The sequence below is a fragment of the Thunnus maccoyii genome, chromosome 10 (genome assembly GCF_910596095.1).
Source record: "Thunnus maccoyii chromosome 10, fThuMac1.1, whole genome shotgun sequence".
NCBI classification, from domain to species: Eukaryota; Metazoa; Chordata; class Actinopteri; order Scombriformes; family Scombridae; genus Thunnus; species Thunnus maccoyii.
In genome coordinates, this window is record NC_056542.1 from 15,235,615 (window position 1) to 15,254,772 (window position 19,158).

The following is a 19,158-nucleotide window of genomic DNA, read 5'->3' on the forward strand; positions in this document are numbered from 1 at the left end:
TATGTAGATATAAAGCGCTCATTCTAAGGTAACAAAAACACAACGATTCTTATTGTTAGATGATTATACACTAATTAAAACATACTTATGAATATTATATTCCATTTCCGCTAATAGGTCCCCCTAAATTTTACACACTGGTCCTTTAAGGGGTCGAGGGGGCAGTGGTAGATATTTCATAGTCATTCATGCTTTGCAGCAAATTCCATATTGATGTTTAACTTGAGTCATTTTTTTCTCTCTTTTATTTAAAGTTCTTTGTTCTTGTGAGATGATTTTTTGGGATGTTTTTGGAAAGTCTGGACTAAATCTTAAGCAATTAGGTCACAAATTCTATTGAGTTAGAAAATATGAGATCAAGGAACTGAATTTTTATGACTCCTAACTTTATTTGACATGACGTAGATCATGATCGATAATTTGTTAGCTAAGCAGTCAACATACTATCCATATATTTTTCTGTTTGTGACAGAAGTTTTCCTGATTTCTGAGTTAATACCATTTAATTTAATACCACAGAGCACAAAGATCCTTTGATTCTCTGCAAAAACAAATCTCATTCCTCAGCAGATGCAGGCTCTTGGACTCCTAATGGGTCTCTTAATTAGTGCTTTATTAAAAGGCAGCTGCACTGGAAAAATTAGCTTAAATAATTACTTCTGCTGTTAAATGAACAAATGTTTGTCTACTGAAGGCAATTTCCAGTAAAACGACACACATATTCTATTCTACCTGTTCCTTAGTTATATTTTCAAATTAAATGGTATCTATCACTTTGCTTGAGATTTAACCACAAAAAGCTGTTTGTTCACTTCAAACATGTTTGATTGGCAGTAAATTATTTTATTCATACTCAGTCTGAATTTAATTTGCACCTTTTTGCACCAAACCGTGGATTTGTACATATATTTAAGCTTTACATGTTATTTAAACTGTGTGTGTTTGGATCTCTGTATTGATTACAGTGGTATAAGTATGAAGTTGAAAATGGTGTAAAATATTCAGAATGTGAATAAACAATGATAAATGCAAAATAACTCCTGTTTTCTTTTACATGTGAGCCTTTTTTGTATGTATGTATGTATTTGTTTGAATCTGTGTGTGTGTGTTTCTGACTTAGGCTACTTTCAAGGACACATTTCAGACTAAAGATCAATTAATTGGGGACGGCTTGTCCAATTGGGGACAAAAACCGTGTCGTCAGTTGGGAAAATGCTTATTTTCGGGTCAGTGGTTAAGGCTAGGGTAAGTCTTCAGGACATGAATCTAAGTCTATGTAATGTCCCCAAAGGTCTAGTAAAGTAAACGTGTGTGTGTGTGTGTGTGTGTGTGTGTGTGTGTGTGTGTGTGTGTGTGTGTGTGTGTGTGTGTGTGTGTGTGTGTGTGTGTGTGTGTGCCCGACCTGTGCAAAGAAACACGCAGACGCACCAAATTCAAAACCAACGACATATATTAAAGTTAACCCCAGTCAGATGTTTTATAATTCCAGCATCATTAACAAAGAAAAAAAAAGGCTAAAACAATAAAACACATTTCCAAAAATGTTTCAAGTTCCACAGTAGCCATAAACAAACACAGAGAGGAAAATAACACCTTTGAGAAGCACCGGCCTGGTCTCTTGCTACAGGAAAGCAGAGCTCGTCTGTTCTCCTTGAAGCAGTTCAATCCATGTGTCGTTAGATTTTGGTCTATCAAGGCGTGAACGAACTCGCCACATTTAGACGTTGATATGACATTTTGAGATTACAACATTTAGGTGAAGAGTTCAGAGTGACAGATTGTGTCGTGATGACACGTGATGTCAGCTCATTTGGCTTAATGCTATGTCGGCCTCTTTCAGATAAATTATAACCTGTCACAGCAGACGTTATGTACTGACAGTGTCCGGCTGAGTTTATCCCCACTGGTTGTGTGTAAAGTGCAGCATTTACACAATATCTTAAAAAACACAGATTCAAACAAAATCCTTTGCATATTGCTAAAATAAAAAGAAACATACATACAGAAAATAAAAAACAAAAACAAAAACAAAACCCTTTAATAGGGCATTAAATATATGTCGTCAGTAGTCAAATCTTTGATCTTTCTTCACCTGTCACTAACTGTGAATCATGGTGAACCTGGCATGGCGAAAAAAAAAACATGTCTGAAAATATGGATACACAAATGGACGTTAGGCCTGTTAAGTACTGTACACGCTGTTGTTTTGTCAGTGCAGATGTCAGCTTTGCTTTGCTGCTTCATTAAAATATACAACCTGTTAACTTAAAACTGAAGGAAGAAGAGGGAGCAGTAATGACGACCCTGATTACCGAAAACTACTGTACTGGTCCAGTGCGTAATCAACGGTACACACCAACAGGATCATTAATCATTTGACATATAGTATATATATTTATATATATGCAGAATAAAAAGAAAACATTCAGAACATTTGTGTTTTCAGCTACACAATTTTCATCTCATTTCTGAAACTCAAAGCGCCTGTGACATTCTTTCTAATTTAAATGAATAGTTCAACATTTTGGGAAACACGTTTATTCGCTTTCTTACCGAGAGAGAGAGAGGAGAAGATCGATACTGTCTGTAGGCTAAACTAGCAGCTGGTTAGCTCAGCTTAGCACAGCTAACAGCTAACAAACTCACTAACTTCATAACTCACAACTTGTTTTTACACTGGTTTGTGTGCAAATGTAACAAACAAGATATAACATGAGCTTTACAGGTGCTGGTAGATGGATTTTGTTACCTTGAGACAGAGGCATGCTAGCAGTTTCCCCTTGTTTCCAGCCTTTATGCTAAGCTAAGCTAACCTGCTGCTGGCTTTAGCTTCATATATAGCTTTCAGATGTGAGAGAGGTGTCAGTTTTAATCGAACTTGCAGCAGGAACGCAATTAAGTGTATTTCCCAAAATGTCAAACTTTTCCTTTAAGCATCGTGTCCAAGTTTGTTAAGACATTGCTCTTTGTGTCTACATCAAAAAGCAGACATCACATTGGTTTAAAACTGACAGACTTAAAACTGTGACAGCTGGGCAGGTGCTGAAGAAGGTCATGAACAAGAAGAACATTTTGAAAAAGACCTCCATCTGTTAAACAATAAATAAAACATGCTAGGAAAAAAAAATAGAGACTGAGTAAAGAAAAAACATCTTTAAAACCAGGCTTCACAAACACAGCAAGATCATCAAACTGCCTGTTTGGTTGACGTAACCCACACGTGTACTGTATGTCACTTTGAGTTTCAATAGCAAGGGTAAAAAAAATTCTACTTTATCTTCTACTTGCGTTTACTTAAATACATAAAAATTCATTCCTCAGTGCCTCAATTGTCATTTTTTATCTACTACTACTAGTTTCTGAAAACGCTCTGAGTTTCGTGCTCAGTTATTCTACAATCTTCTACACAGGAACTGTGAGCAGAGATTTTTCTACTGAGGAAACACCTAACCGGACTCTACTCCTGTCATCTACTCTATCCTATACCTACTCTACGTTTACTACAAATTTAAGTCCCTTTTTCTCATCCATACGCCCACCATTTGGTTAAACAAAAAAAAAAAAGCTTTGTTTGATCGATAATTTACACAGTTAATCAGTAAAAATCAAAATTACAATGTACAAGATGCTTGTTAAAATAAAATGTGATGTGTTTATCAGTCTAAAAGAAGAAAAAAAAAGATCCATTGTCACATTTTTTTCTGCTTTGGATAAAAAGATGAATTAATACAGTTCTCCACAGGTTATGTCTAGAGTTTAAGTTATTTTGCTGCGGTAGAAAATCCATATATTTACTTCTTTTCTACACCAGCAATAACCTTAACCAATCAAACCAGTTATTCACCAGAAAGGTCTTCCATGCAGATTCACTTTTAAGACCCGATGCTGCAACTCTGACTCGAACAAATCTTTGTAACCCACTTCAGCCTGACATCAGTGCCAGCAGTATCAGAAATAATCAGACAAAAACACTTCCCCACAAGACTGAGTTGTACAGTAAAACAACCAGCAATCAATAACTTAAGCTCATATTGAGATTGATATAAATTATACAAATTTCTGAAGCAATATGTTAAGACTTTAGTTGAAGAAACTATCTAATACTACCTACTGCATTATCTAACAACATACCGTTTCTAATCTATAGAAAAAGGATTTATCTATTTAATACAGCCTTAATGCAGCGAGTGTTACTGCACGTTAGGCTGCTTTTTATGGTCAAATGTGTCACTACTATTGTGACAAATGATATGAAAATGAGATCAATATGTTACGGAACTTAGTGTAATGCTTTTCAATCCTTTATTAACCATTTCCAATAAAGGTTTGACTAAATATCGGTTACTAATTGCCGTTTCTCTAACTTCAAGTTTTCTTTGTGGTTTTAAAAAGTTAACTGACACATGAAGATGTCAGAAAAATCACATTTGCACTTAAGACACACACACACAGAGAAGATGAAACTCCCTGTTCCACATGTGTGTATTTGACTTCTTCTTCTCCTCTTGTTGACTATTTAATATATCATGTATATATAGATTGTCTTAACACCTTTCAGAAGTATTTTCACCTCTCCATCAGCCCTTTGTGAAATTAGATTGTGTGTATATTCAATCTTCATCAAAGGGTTAAACATGGCTTAGTTTTGAAATACCTCCTAATGTAAAAGACATGGCCACCGTATTGTTTCTGCTCTCTAAGCTGTACAGCATCGTGAAATCAGATAAACGACTTTGTTGATAATAATTAATTAGTTCCTCAGAAATGCATTACAGAGGTGTTATGTAGAAATTTCCAGTCCTCGTTATGTCGCTTTTTATGTCCCAGTTTGTTACAAAATAAAAATCAATTGCAGTCGCCTCTTTGTAAAATCTCATTTTTACACGTTTTCTGTTCTTGTTCAGAAAAAACGAGGCAAAATCTTAAAGAGCATTAAGTGAGGTTGTTTTTATAGCGCCTGATGTTCCTACATGACATTTATAAACTACAGTGTTCTGTTATGTGCTGTGTGCATGTCGCTCCTTCACCCCTGAGAAGCCAAGGCTGCGAGAGGCCGATGCGTTTTAGTGTTTTGTGTGTGTGTTTGTGTGTCTATTATGTGTTTGAGTCTATGTGTGTGTGTCACTCTGTGTTGTTGACGCTGTAGGGCGGCGGAGGATCCAGGCTGTGTTCTGAGGAGGGAGTCGGAGTCCCTGGGAGTCCAGAGGAGGGGGTTGGCGAGGCGGGGGGCTCCTCTGAGTCCGAGTTCTCCAATGAGAGGTCGTCCACCAGCGCTCTGCGTCCGCGCATCGCCAGGGGCAACGGAGCACGCCTGGATAAGGAAAGTGAGAACCAGCTGAGTGCAGTGCGAGGAAAACGTACCACACAGATATTTAATTACTTAAAACTAGGGCAGATACTAAAGTTTATTTTAATTATTGATTAATCTGTTCTATTTTTCTTTTTGAATGATCAAATAATTTTCAGTCTATAAAATGTAAAATAGTGAAAAATGCCCAAATAATCCCACAGTAGCTTTTCTTTGGTCCAACCAACATTTCAAAACCCAAAGATTTACAACAACCAAAAAGCAATAAATTCTCACACTGGAGAAGCTAAATGACTTAAGCAATTCATCAATTCTTGAAATAGTTGCTGATTCATTTTCTATTGATTGACTAACTACTTAAACTAACTAAATAACTAACTAATTAATTCATTAACCTTTTCAATACTACCAAAAGGAATAGTTCAACATTTTAGGAAATAAGCTTATTTGCTTTCTTGCTAACTTGTTAACTAAGTTAGGTAAGAAGATCAATACCACTCTCATATCTGTAAGTAAATATGAAGCTACAGCCAGCAGCTCGTTAGCTTAGCTTAGCATAAAGACTGAAAACTGGAAACAACTAACCCGGCCCTGTCTAAAGATAACATAATCCGCCTACAAACACGTCTAAAACTCACAGATTAACATGTTATATTGCGTTTGTTTCAGCTGTGTATGAACAACAAATTTGTGGTTTTATGGGGGTTTATTGGGGGAGTATTTCTTGTGCAGGGTGCAGCCTGGAGTCTCCACTGGTTGCCTTGCAACCTCACAGTGATGATAAGACTACATATTACCCAAAATGTTGAACTATTCCTTTAAGAGATTAAATTAATTATAATTTTCATGCATTTCAGTATAAAGAGTATGGAGGGCAAGATTTCACTTTTGGTGATATGAACAACAAAGATGATTATTATGAAATCACTTAAATTGAATAGGTTACATAAATACAGATGAAACACACAAAGCCAATACAATAATAATGCAAAATGTCCAGCACATGTACTATATGTACTGTACATGTACTTAAAGCCCCCTCCCTTCCACACATAGTCACACACATACACACACGATAAAAAGTAACACACACAATGACCTACTTATCTGCTCTCCATTCAGGGATGCTGAGTGTTGGTGTGACGCAGACAGATGGACAGTGTGTCAGTGTTAGATGGACATAAATGGATGCAACAAAAGAGCAAAGCAAAACAAAATCACACCGAGTTAATGGGGGGTTAAAAACAAACAAAACAACAATAAATGATGATCACTCATTCGGTCATACAAACACAGAAAACACACGAACAAGCAAACACACACACACACTTTTTTACCTGAGCTGGCTGCGGAGAGTGGTGATCTCCCGTGTCATGCTCTGACTGCTGTCGCTGAGCTCCTCCAGCTCTCTCTGCAGCTTCCTCTTCTGGGCGTTGGAGCGAGAGTTCTCCTCCTCCACCTCCTCCAGCTGCCTCTTCAGCTGCTTCAGTCGGACCATAGACTTATCCAGCTGGAGGAGGAGGAGGAGGAGGAGGACGGTGAAAAGAGGGGAGAGAGAGAGGAGGGGAGAGACAGAGGAGAAGAGAAGGTCGGAGCATATTGCAGAGGTCAGGGTGAGACACGAGATCAGAGGAAAGAGGGGAAAAGAAGAGATAGAGAAGGGGACGGATATATAAAAAGACAGATTAGTCTAGGAACAGGAGGACTGATAAGGATCAGGAGTCCGATTAAACCTGGTAGATTATCACCGATGATGTTTTGGGAGGGGAGTCGGTGTCTCTGCTGCGTCTGAGGGATTTATTTTTCGGAGTACATTATACCTTCCCAATAAACACACAGATGCCGGGGCGGGATTAGGATTAGGTTGCACTGAGCCGGAGAAATCACTCATTTTAGGATGATTTTTTTCAACACTCTCTTTGTGCCTGACCTCCATTAAATGATTATTTAATGCTCTGTCCCTGTCTGTATATTCTGTGGCTCACCTTAGTTAAATATGTGGATGACCTGGCTGGTGCAGTCAGCATGATGTTAATTATTTACCTGCTCTCTGTATTGGTCTGCGTGCCTCCTCTCGTCTTCTGCCTGCATCATCACCTCCTTCAGTTTCTTCTCTGTCTTCCGCACCAGTTTGTTGGCGATAGCTCGTTCCCTGAAAGACAGTAAAGGTCGTTATAAGTTACCTGTTGCACCAAGCAATTCAAGACTATTTGTCACGGTAAAATGATCTTAAATTCTGCATTGCATATCATTTGTAACACTAAGATTGGGTTTATATTAAACATCCTATGTCCCACACTTCTGTCTGATTGTTGGAAAGCATTGACTGAACTTAAAAGGTGGTGAAGCATATTTTTAAAAACATATTATTTGTACTAATGCATATATGTAAGTTTATCTTACTGTCTCTCCTGCTCCAGCTGCTCCTCCATTGATTCTATCTTGGCCTCCAGGGCGGCGACGCTGAGCCGGTGTTTGCCCCTCACGGCTCCCTCCAGCTCCCCAAGCCGACTCTTCAGCTCCTTGTTCTGCCTCTCCAGCTGCTCCCGAGCTGCCTCTGCTTTCTGGGCCAGAGTCCTCTCTCCCTGCAGCTGCACGGTCAGAGTCTCCACCTGGAGCACGAGCAGAGCAGCGATGGCATAAATGTGTGTGTGTGTAGAATGTATACTGTGTATGTGGATGTGACAGAGAGAGAGAGAGGGGGGATATAAGTTGTGTGTGTGTGTGTGTGTGCACCTGTAGAGCCGTCTTTCTTTGTCTCTCTGCCAGCAACTCAGAGTTAGTCTGCTCCTCCTCCAGGTCCTCTTCCAGCTGACTGACTCGTGACTCTAACCTCCGCTTCTCTTCAAATAGTGCCGTCCTGGACAAACATACAGTTTTACTAATAGCAACAAGTCCTCACATAAACTGACAAAACACTGATTAACAATCAGAAGTAAAGGGATACTAACTTTCCAGAACTGCTGTTGACCATCTCGTCTGCCATCTCGTCTCTCTCCTGCTGAGCCTGTCTCCTCTGCCTCTCAGATACAGACAGCTCCTACACAGAGAAAAGGTTAAAAGTCATTTAAACACTAACACCTTCATCAAAGGCCTTATATCTTAACATTTCTGTTGGGTTTCAGTTAAAACACACACTTACCTCAGTGAATTGCAGCACCTCTGCCTCCAGGGTTTGGATTTTCTTCTCGCTGTCTTTTGATTGGGCGATCACCTCGTCCCGAGCCAACTTGGTCTCATCTAGTTCTCGAAGGATTTCCTTCATTTGACCCTTTGACAAATAAAAATGTTTTTAAATAAACAAAACATTGACAAGCACAGGAAAATAAATGTTTATGTGTGTGTGTGGGGGTGGTTCAGTTTTTACCTGCAGCCTCCGTAGCTGCTTCACTGCCTCTTCTTTGCCACGGGTGGATGTCTCCACCTGGGCCTCAGCTTCCTGCAGCTCCGCTTCCAGCTGCTTCTTGGACGACACGGCCTGAGACCGCTGACTCCTCTCCTCCTCCAACTGGATCTCCAGCTCCCTCACCTGGGACAGAAGGGAGAACATAAGAAAATGAACACTTGTAGAGAAAGCTGAAGCCAAACAGCAACAACACCTCTCTTCTCTCTTTCCTGGCTCTACCTGTTTGCTGAGCGCCCTCCTCTTCTCCTCTCCCTTCTCCTCGCTGGTGCTGATCTCCCTCTCAAACTGAGCCTTGAGTGCCTGCAGGTTGACCTCCAGCCTCAGCCTCGAGTTCTCCGCCTCCGTGAGCTCTTCCTCCAGCTCCTGGGTCTGAACTCGCAGGTTCTGGGCTTCCGTTTCGAGAGCCCTCCGGGTCCGCTCCAGCTCATGGACCTGATGCAGCAGCAGATAAGAGGAGGTGACTCACAGAAGACTCACACAGAGAAGTAACAAAGGAGCTCCCGAGAGGCAGATTCTTACGTTCTTGCCGACATCGTCCTGCTGGTTTACAAGCTGTTCCATTTCCAGACGGAGCTGCTTGTTGGCCCTTTCTAGCTCCTCTCTCTGATCTTGGGCCTCCTACATACAAAAACATAGAAGATTAACCATCAACCACAGCTTACAGCAATGACTTTACACTGTAGGAGCAGAAAGTCAAGCAAGTTTGCTTCAGGAAAGTATAAGTGATGCACACTTAGCTATTGTACAGTGCTGTCTGCTCTGAGGTAGTTTACCTGCAGGGCTCGGGATAATGCCAGATATCGTGTCTCCTTCTCTCTGCTGTCTGCTTCTGCTCTGTCTCTCTCTTCCGCCAGCCGAGCGCTCACTGCCTTCTCCTCTGCCAGACACTGAGGGGAAAAGCAGAAAAAGTTAGGTGTTTCTCAGGCAATTTTTGCAGCCTGTGCATACAATCAAAACCAACGGTCTTTCTGCCGCTTTTGTTTCTGACCTGGTCGAACTTCTTCTGCCTCTTCTCCAGTGCCGTGCAGTTCTGCCGCTCTCTCTGCAGGGCCAGCGTCATGTCCTCTATCTCCTCCCTCAGTCTCTCCCTCTGCCTCTCCACTCTCTCTTTCTCCTCCTCCTTCTGTCGCTCCCTCTGGATGGCGCTGTCCAACTCTCTCTGGAGTTTCCTACGGGTCTCCTCTCCAGCCTCCACTGCGGTGTTCACCTCCTCCGACTGCTTACGCAATTCAGCCAGCTGTAGAGTAGCAGCAGAGAGGGGTTTCTAAATGTCATGGTCTGACCATCAATTATACATTACTGGTCTGCTTTGGATATTTTAGCGGGCTTTATTCTGGGATGTTGTAGAGAAACTATTAAAAAAATATTTAGGTATGTACCGTATCTTTTAATGCATGAATTAAGTTAATTTTATATCTATCAAAATGAGATGAAGTAGTGGTCCCGGGGGTTAAACATAGCATGTGTGGGTCTCTGGTGCACCTGCTGAGTGTGAGTCTGGATCTGCCGGGTCAACTCTTTGGCTCTTTCCTCTTCCTCCTCGACTCTCTCCATCAGTCCGTTCCTCTCCTCCTCCAGCGCTCGCACCCTCGAGCCCAGAGCCAGCTTCTGGCGAGTCTCCTCCTGCAGCAATTCCTGAGAGAGAGCAAAAGATGAGTGTCAAACAGAGCCTGGTGACAGTCTGTGTAAGTGTGGACGTCTTTGAGAGTTTGTCTCAGCCAATTCTTTCAGCTCCTTATAAAACTCAAGATTAAAAAAAAAACAACTACTGCCATTCTCTCAACTTATTAGGAGAAAAATGTCTGTGGCTTTAGTCCAAAAGCCAAAGCCTGACATCACACTTGACCCAACCCTGCTGTCTGAGTGTGTTTGTGTTTGTTACCTGTGCGTCATGCAGCTGGCTCTCCAGGCTGCTGACCTCTTTAGAGAGACGGAGAGATTTGGTGTCAGCGGAGGACAAATTGCCGGAGAGGGACTCAATCTCACACTGAAAGAGACACAGTAGGATAGAAAGGTAAATTCATTGGAAAAACTACGAGGGGATCTCTTCACTGCAGCAGCAGAATCAGCTTTTTGTGAGGTTTAAAGCACTTAAAGCACATTTTTTTGAACAGACTAAAAGTAATGAGCAATTGAGCGAAAAAAAAGCACCTGTAGCTTGTGCACTCTTTCCTCTCTCTCCTCCCTCTCTCTGTCAGCCTGAGCCAGGCGGGCGCTGAGCTCCTGCAGCTGACCCTCGGCCCTCTTACGGCCTCGCTCCGTCTCCGTACGGCTCGTTTGGAGGCTCTTGAGTTCTGAGGTCAAATTCTGCCTCTCCTCCTCCAGCACCACCTTGGCCTTCTCCAGGGACTGACGTGCCTGAAAGAGAACATGGACAATATATGACGGGTGAGGGTAGGTGTGTGAATGTTCATGTGTTTTTGTGTATGTGAGGGTGTGTGTGTGTGTGTGTGTGTGTGTGTGTCCCTCTTACTCTCTTGCTGTTGTCCAGCTGTTCCTGGAGACTGTCTATGGCAGCGCTGTGTTTGACTCTGAGCTCTGATAGCTGGACCTCATGGCGGCGAGTCTCCTCTTCAACACACCGCTGGAGCTCGCTTAACTCCGCCTCTCGACGAGACCTGTGTAGGAAGGAGAGGAAGGAGGTCAAGTGGCATTTAAAATATACAGTAATAATAATTCAGCACTTTACAGCAATTCCTGACTGTGTGGCTGCACAGAAGCAAACTCCACAACCCAAACCTTTTTCTCCCATTTCTGTTACTGTCTTGATCTGATGGTACGACCAAAATATAATTCCCAAAGGCTCTGAACAAAATGTCAATTTCAGAGCTTAAACTGATGACAATTTTTACCCTTATCATTTACCTTAGTTCCTGCTGGGCAGCTGTGGTGTCCAGAGTGTCCTCCAGCTCGGTCCTCAAAGCCTCCAGCTCCTCCCCCAGGTCTCGCCTTTGTTTCTCTGCCCTTTCTCTCATCCCTCGTTCATTATCCACTTCCTCCTTCAGCTCAGATACCTGGGACATGGCCTCCCTCAGAGCCCTCTGAGCTTCTGCTCGGCGTGCTCCCTCTTCCTCCAACCTGACAGAAACAGAGATGAGCAAGAAGAGTGAAAAAATCTGACTTTACTCATGTTCATGTTGTTATACAGTATGTCTTCCTCTGCCTCACCGGCCCTGCAGGGTGGTGATTTCCTTTTCCTTCTGAGCCAGACTGCCCCTCAGCTCTGCGGACAGCATGCCCAAGTCTGACAGCTGCTCTTGTGCCTCCACCGACTCGTTCTCCATCCTCCTCCTCCACTTCTCCTGCTCCAAACGACCCTGCTCCTCACGCTTCAAGCGCTCTGCACAGTGTTGAAGTGACAGATTAGAATAAAACTGCAGCATTTGAACTGTAAAGATATTCAGAAAAAAGTCGGATAACAGGAATAACACCATCCACCAGTCAACTGTGTGGCTGAGATGACTTTAGGACATTTACCCTCTAGGTCTGCGATGACAGCCTCCTGCTTGTTCTTGAGTTTGTTGAGACTTTTGGTTTTCTCTTCTTCCTCAGTTAGCTGGTCCGTCACCTCACTCAGACGCTCCTCAAGCTGTTTCTTCTCCTGCTCGGAGAATAATTAAAATAATGCATAGGATTATGAAATGTGTATGAAAAATGTGTATATAATACTACACAAAACATTTTTTTTTCCATTTGATGTATTAGAACAAAAAACACTGAACAAGATGATATAGAATATGTACAGTATATATACAGTATACAGTACCTGTCATAAGTTTGTACACACCTTCCCATTCCCTTGAATGAGAAAGTATGTCCAACCTTTTGACTCATACTGTATGTGTTTATATAACTTTAATGTTACTAAAGGGGAAATTTATGGGACATAATAACAGATGATGAAGTTTTCATGTAATGCTCACCTTGCTAAATCGGTCTCTCTGCTCCACTGCACTCAGCAGGTCAGTTTCCAGACTTTTCACTTTGGTCTCCAAGCTAACTTTCTCCAGCAGGAGGCGCTGTCTGGCACTTTCCTCTTCCTCTAACTGCTCCTCCAGGTCCTGGCAAGGAGAGAAGGAATTGTTTTTAAGTGACATGTCAGGACAGGGACAGACAGATACAAGCGTGAACATGATGGACCTAATACCTTTATTCAAAGTGTTTTTTCTTTTTTTTAAGTTTGCCTTTATTTGACAGTCACTAGTGAAGAGGTAGTCAGGTAACAAGGGGAGACAGATGGGTGTGACATGCAACAAAGGTCCCTGGCTGGAATCGAACCAGGGACATTGCGATTGTGATTTTTCTTTCTATATAGAAAATACAGCTGAGTCAGTCACTATTAGTTTCTGTTTGGATATTTACACAAGGTTAATTGCTCTAATCTCTCACTGAATCTCCCTTTACCTGTATATTTTGCTGCATCCTCTTCTTCTCATTGGTCAGCTGGACACCCCTCTCCTCCTCTTCTTCCAATCGACTCTCCAGCTCGCCCAGCACCTCCTCAAGCTCCTGCTTCCGATTGGCCAACCTGGCCCTCATCTCCTCTGCCTCCGCAAACAGTTCTGCCTCGGCCTGCAGCTGGTCAGCCAGCACTGCCTTCTCCTCTAGGAGCTAGAACATGACACAAAGAGGAGGAGGAGGAGTGAGTGACTGATTCATGGTACTGGCAAAGTCAGAGCAGAAGGATTTCAGCGTAGGGGGAACAAGGTGGAGGTTTGTTTACCTGAACGTGTTTCTTGTCCAGCTCAAAGAAGTCCTGCTCCACTCGGGTGAGTTTGTCCTTGGCCTTCTGGAGCTCTGCCTCCCTGACCTGGATCTCCTCATCCTGCCTCGTCACCTGCAGCAGGGGCTTCACCTGGTAGGCACAGAGCAAAGGTCAGAGGTCAGTGTTTAAGTCTCCATTCCTGCATCGGCTATGATTTAATTTAAGTGCATCAAGTTGATTTTATTCTTCATTCCCTTGTCATTTTATGCATATTGCAATATATGTTTTTGTTAAGCACATCTTTTTCATTTTTTAATCACTCCATTTTGTTTTAATAATGCAAGTCAAAGTAAAATAGAGTAAAATAAATGAAAAATATGTGTATATTGCATATTTCATGTCAGCATGTAATGTAGATGTGTTACAGTACCTTAGTGAAAAGTCGCCACCACTGCCAGTTTCTGAGTTTGAGGTAAGCAGCACAGTTCCTCTGCATCACCCTCATAGCACTCAGCTGCTGCTGCTTCTTCATAAAGGCTCTGAGAAGTGATAAGAATTTAACAATACATGAACAAAAACATATGCAGGTAACTTCTGAAATGATTAAAAGTGGTGGATTGTCACCTCAGACACAGAAACTAAACAGATGTCAGGTGTTAGCACTTCTTCTTTCACAACATATACTTTAACCTTTGAGCGGTAAATAAAACTTTTACTCTCCTGTTGATTAAAGTAGAAAATTACTATAATACAATTTCACAAGTTTATCAGGGTCTGTCTACACCTCAATTATTGCGTGTGTCTTATGGAAGATACTGAGATTTGCTTTTCAAATTTCGCTTTTTGGCCTGTTCTGTACTGACTAACATTTTCCACTGCTCAGTGATGCAGCAGCTCTAACATCTCAATAGGTATTTTATCACAGGATATTTTGTTGTCAAGCCAAACAACAAATGACGAAGCAGTTTTATTGATAAAGGCTAAAGACATAACTGTTAAGTTTAAGGATATAACAGTATAACATTTTTGATCGTCTCTGATGGTCCTGCTCTAACTACCCTGCTTACTTGCCTCCACTGTAAAAACGTCATTATTTATGTAATTTACAGGCTTCCATAAGCTGTGCCAAAGACCTGTCAATACCATTGAAATTCCTGAGTCACTGATAGGGGCTGAGAAAAGATTAAATATTAATACTCCTTTAAGAGCGAAATACAAAACTGCCATACAGAGAATCCCCAGCAGTGTTAGATGTCTTGCTTCTCTTGTCCCTTTGGTTGGTTTCAGTTAACAAAAAAATAACTGTTGACTGGCTGATGACTTATTTATAACCATTTAAAAATAACCACCAAGATTAACAATTTAATGCTGTCAAAAGCTGCTGACATCAAAATAATCTAATAACATCTAAATAAACATTTGTCACTCTCTGCTAATGTTTAGTTTTAGGTAAAACTCTTACTTTCGTGCAAGGTAGCCTCTGGAGGCGCTCTGAAAACGTATGATGGTGTCTGTGATCTTTAGGTCTCTCTCCTCTTCCAGGTGAGCCAGGACTCCAGCTCTGAAGAAGACTTTACTCTGACCTACTCTGAACAGGTTGTGATCCAGTTCCAAAGCACTGATCTGAACAAGGAAACAGGGTACAGTTAATACTAGTTGGTCAGTCCCCCATTTGAATAAAAATACACTATACTGTGTCTTTATAGCAACTGAAAAATGTCTCACCATGAGTTCTGATGCCTGTTTGCCATCCATGAAGGTGCGAGGAATAGCATTAGGAGTCAGGATCTCATATCTGGAAGACAAATGTGTTTTAGTGAGTGTGTGTTTGAGTGAGATTAAGTGTAAAAAGGGTCATTAGCAGGTGCCAGAGAAAGTGCTTGAGAAACAAAGTTGTGTGTGTGTGAGAGACAGAGAGAGAGAGAGAGAGAGCAAGGGAAAGAAAGTGAGAGGGACAGATGGTTATGAAAGGTTGTTGATTGGAGTGTGTTGTCCAGTCTCTTCTGTGATACAAAAACACACACAGACACACACACACACCTCTGTCTGAACTCCTGGAATGGGATGCGGTTAGGGAAGCCTTGTCTGCAGATACGGATCCCCTCAAGAACTCCGTTACACCTCAGCTGGTCTAAAACGAGGTGGGGTGACAGCTTACCGGCCTGACAGAGAGGAAGAGAGAGAAAAAGACAAAACGTCAGATCTTTCCTCCAGTTTGTGTCAGTGTTCATACTCCTATCCCTTCTCCCTCATTAAGTCTCACCCTCTTCTCGTGGTTGGGGATGATGCAGCGCAGGAAGTTGGGGTTGGTGTTCCTCAGCGTGGCCATCAGCTTGGCAAGGGACTCCTTGTAGAGTTGACCAACAGTCCTGAACATTCCCTTCTTTGTCTTCAGTCCTGCTGCTCCGAACGTGACCGACCCGCTGTTCTCTCCTGATGAAACCTGGTCCAGACCCACAATCCTGTCCACTGGATGAAAAAACACACACAGAGCACGGTGTCAGTTTCAGCGGCACTGGACTGTAAGTGATTGTTTACCAGACTTTATTTGACATGTCAATGCCGTGGAATAATGATTTCACATCTGCGATCAAGGCTCTAGACAAAGAGTGATATCAGATGGTACACAATGGATTTAAAGCTCATTAGAGATGCAGTGGTATTGTTTTTGAAGCCAATACCAATTGAGGATGTTTTCACATCCATATCAGCCTGTAAGATACACAAACACGGTCGAAGTATAATGCAGGGACATTACAGGTTAAGCTTTTTCTAGCTGAAGCTGTTTGCTTTGGACAGGCATGTTTTCATATTTGTTTTAAAAAAAAAAGACCATGACGATACTTTTATTATGTTCCTGATTGTGACATTCTTACAGAACAGATGTCACAAACATATAAACTTCATTATCAGACAAATACCTATCATTGATTATAATACTCAACCAATACTAAAGTTAATATTTAGATGTTAGAAGTCTGATATGTTGGTGCATCTCTTGAGCTCATTCAGGATCACATTTCTGCCTGCATGTGGTCGGTTTGTATGAAACTCTTCCAGTTGCACTTCGTTTGTGGCAGTACTGTGCAGCACAACTCTTGTTATGTGATCCTGAATGTTGCTTTTGTGAGTAATTGTGAGCATGCTGCTACCTTTCACACTGTCAAACCTCTACATAACCAAGGTGAATTACTTCTTTTTAAATGGAAAATGTTACATCACACAAGCACAGCACTCTCACTAGAAGCAAAAATGCAGTGAAAGAGCAAAGAGAGAACAACAAAACTAACAGCACAGTGACAATATGATAAAAAAAATCACAATATGTGTTTGCTTATGAAACTACAGCACAAATGTCAACTAATAAAGAAACTAATAATGCCAAAAACGACACAAAAACACACACACTACAATCAAAAACTGGGAAGACAGAAAACAAAGCAATAATGTGAGCAGAAGTGGGAGTGAGGAATGTGAGTGTGACACACAGAGGAGGAGGAAAAACCTACTGTCCGAGCCATTAGCCTGTATTGTGGCGTAAGAGTCAAAGAAGTACACACGAGGAAGAGTTTGAATATCTGATGCAGGGAGAAGGAAAGCACAGGGAAAAAGATGAGAAGAAAGGAAAGAGGGAGCCCAAGTGAGCAGCAAATTAGTGGAAAGGGACGATAAAAGAACAAGAGGAAAAGGGACACGGGAGAGAACAAGAAGGAAGAGGAACAGATAGATGAGCAGACAGTGAAAGATAGAATAGTTGCATGATAAAGAAAAGGAGAGAAAACAGTAAAGTTAGTACATTTTGCAACAGAAAGCTTCATTATTTGTATTTGACAAGCTTTAGAAAAATGCAGAGGATGAAACTATATTACTGTTTCAGTTTAAAGTACATTACTCTACACATTTTAACATACTGTACATGTGTGAAGTCCATGAATTAAAGGTCTACTGTAAACAGTAGTGAATAAATGTGTGAGTGAATCAGCCTCACCCTCCTTCCAGAGCTCTGAGACAAAATGATCAGACGACTGGTGGAGAAGAGATGCCACGTTGTCGTTCAGAGGATCCATGTTTTTTACTAGCCAGTCATCAGCCTTGTAGTCCACCTGACAGCGGAGAAGCCAGAAAGAGTAGACAAAAAGGTGAGATAAAACATTACAGAGGGCAGCAAACAATTTTCAACTTTGACTGGGAAAGCTGGTGGCCATTGAGGCGGTAAAAAAAAAAAAACGAGCGATACCTTGCCAGCATAGTGAATGATGGAGAAGTCAGCCTCCCCGCGTGGCTGCTTTGATTTGAAGAATTTTGGATGGCTGCCTTGCTCTCCAGAGAGCTTGTCCACAAACGAGCGGTCTGTTGCTCGAGGGAACCAGCACTCCTCATCCAGCAGGGCCAGAACACCAGGTGGGTGGGCCTGACAAAGACAAGGAACATGGCAGTGTATCAAAGCAGAGTGTGTGTTTACATGTTTGTGGTTCTGTTATTAGTTGCTTTTATTTATTCATCATTGGATGCGGTTTAATGTGGTGACTTAAACAGGTTGTATAGGCCACAGGTTCAATCCACTCTAATCACTTAACAAGTAGTAATTTGTGTTCCTGTCTGGAAAACAGGATGTGTACGTACTGGTCTTTCGATGAGGTCAATGCAGGGCTGCAAGTCCAGGCCGAAGTCAATAAAGTTCCACTCGATGCCCTCCCGCTGGTATTCCTCCTGCTCCAGGATGAACATGGTGTGGTTGAAGAGCTGCTGCAGTTTCTCGTTGGTGTAGTTGATACACAGCTGCTCAAAGGAGTTGAGCTGCAGAGGTGGGATACAGAAAAGATTTAATAAAAGTAATTTGGATAAATTAAATCACTTTGCAAAATGTCCTAAAAGAACCAGAAGTAAAAGAACAATTGTGCACCCTTGAAAAATGAAATGAAAAAATATAGCATTTCCTTTGTTATCACAAACATTCAGAGAAAATCCCTTCTCTTGAATTAGAACAAAGTACCTAATGCATACAAAGAAACCATCATCACATGTACAAACCTGAAAGATCTCAAATCCAGCAATATCTAGGATGCCAATGAATGAGGCTCCCTGTCTCTGTCTGCGGTCCAGAGCTCTGTTGATCCTGTGCACCAACCATCTGAACAGACGCTCATATGTGGCCTTAGCCAAGGCCTCCACAGCGAAGTCAGCCTGGAAGAAGAGAGACACACTATTAAGATACACCCCAAAGTGACAGATGTCAGTTGAGGACAAATATCTGTGCCCATGTGGTATCTGTTACCTGTTCTTTAGTCTGGGCCTTCTGCACATACTCTCGACCCACTTTGATCCTCGGGGTGAGTATGGCGCGGGTGAACTCCAACACGTTGATGCCCAGCAGATGGCACAGTTTCTGAGCAGCTGTGTTATCAGGCATGGATGCCTGGTCTTGGTTCTTCTCCTTTGTGAAGGAAATATTCCCAAACTGGAGCACAGAAGAGATCACCTTCAGCATGGCTGAGGAGAGGTAAGACAGGGAGAGGAAAGGTGATTTATAGCAAAGATCAAATGTACAAGAAACAAACTACTTTCTCTCTTTCTCCTCTCTTACATAGCAGCTCCTCCGGGTTGAAGCCCATTATAGCCATAGAGTCCATAGTCTGGGTGAAGTTTTCTGAATCGCTCTGACCGGGAACTGGTATGGAGCCTCCACTGAGAAAGCGGTATTCATCAGCAGTTCCTAAGAGCAGGTCCGCTATAGATGGG

At 41.9% G+C, this 19,158-nt stretch overlaps 1 protein-coding gene across 8 annotated transcripts in view; it reads right to left on the reverse strand.

Moving 5' to 3' along the window:
- myh14 (myosin, heavy chain 14, non-muscle) overlaps positions 1–19,158 on the reverse strand; it is a 34,748-nt gene that overhangs the window by 2,871 nt on the left and 12,719 nt on the right. For 4 of the 8 annotated variants that reach the window (XM_042423682.1, XM_042423687.1, XM_042423686.1 and 1 more), the window contains 34 exons: positions 19,004–19,147; positions 18,695–18,909; positions 18,451–18,603; positions 18,043–18,216; positions 17,657–17,830; positions 17,408–17,522; positions 15,683–15,888; positions 15,460–15,581; positions 15,145–15,214; positions 14,882–15,042; positions 13,850–13,958; positions 13,438–13,569; positions 13,119–13,325; positions 12,638–12,775; positions 12,192–12,315; positions 11,883–12,054; positions 11,580–11,792; positions 11,188–11,332; positions 10,866–11,072; positions 10,597–10,701; positions 10,197–10,349; positions 9,703–9,951; positions 9,488–9,601; positions 9,234–9,332; positions 8,934–9,146; positions 8,676–8,837; positions 8,451–8,579; positions 8,260–8,348; positions 8,045–8,168; positions 7,712–7,920; positions 7,352–7,460; positions 6,646–6,818; positions 6,412–6,435; positions 1,433–5,311 (listed from right to left, as the gene is read on the reverse strand). In XM_042423682.1, the coding sequence (XP_042279616.1) occupies positions 5,122–5,311; positions 6,412–6,435; positions 6,646–6,818; positions 7,352–7,460; positions 7,712–7,920; positions 8,045–8,168; positions 8,260–8,348; positions 8,451–8,579; positions 8,676–8,837; positions 8,934–9,146; positions 9,234–9,332; positions 9,488–9,601; positions 9,703–9,951; positions 10,197–10,349; positions 10,597–10,701; positions 10,866–11,072; positions 11,188–11,332; positions 11,580–11,792; positions 11,883–12,054; positions 12,192–12,315; positions 12,638–12,775; positions 13,119–13,325; positions 13,438–13,569; positions 13,850–13,958; positions 14,882–15,042; positions 15,145–15,214; positions 15,460–15,581; positions 15,683–15,888; positions 17,408–17,522; positions 17,657–17,830; positions 18,043–18,216; positions 18,451–18,603; positions 18,695–18,909; positions 19,004–19,147 (5,123 nt within the window). In that variant the 3' untranslated portion in view covers positions 1,433–5,121. Of the gene's footprint in view, positions 1–1,432; positions 5,312–6,411; positions 6,436–6,641; positions 6,819–7,351; positions 7,461–7,711; positions 7,921–8,044; positions 8,169–8,259; positions 8,349–8,450; positions 8,580–8,675; positions 8,838–8,933; positions 9,147–9,233; positions 9,333–9,487; positions 9,602–9,702; positions 9,952–10,196; positions 10,350–10,596; positions 10,702–10,865; positions 11,073–11,187; positions 11,333–11,579; positions 11,793–11,882; positions 12,055–12,191; positions 12,316–12,637; positions 12,776–13,118; positions 13,326–13,437; positions 13,570–13,849; positions 13,959–14,881; positions 15,043–15,144; positions 15,215–15,459; positions 15,582–15,682; positions 15,889–17,407; positions 17,523–17,656; positions 17,831–18,042; positions 18,217–18,450; positions 18,604–18,694; positions 18,910–19,003; positions 19,148–19,158 lie in introns of those variants that run through there. The other 4 variants (XR_006098419.1, XR_006098418.1, XM_042423684.1 and 1 more) reach the window with 4 other exon arrangements.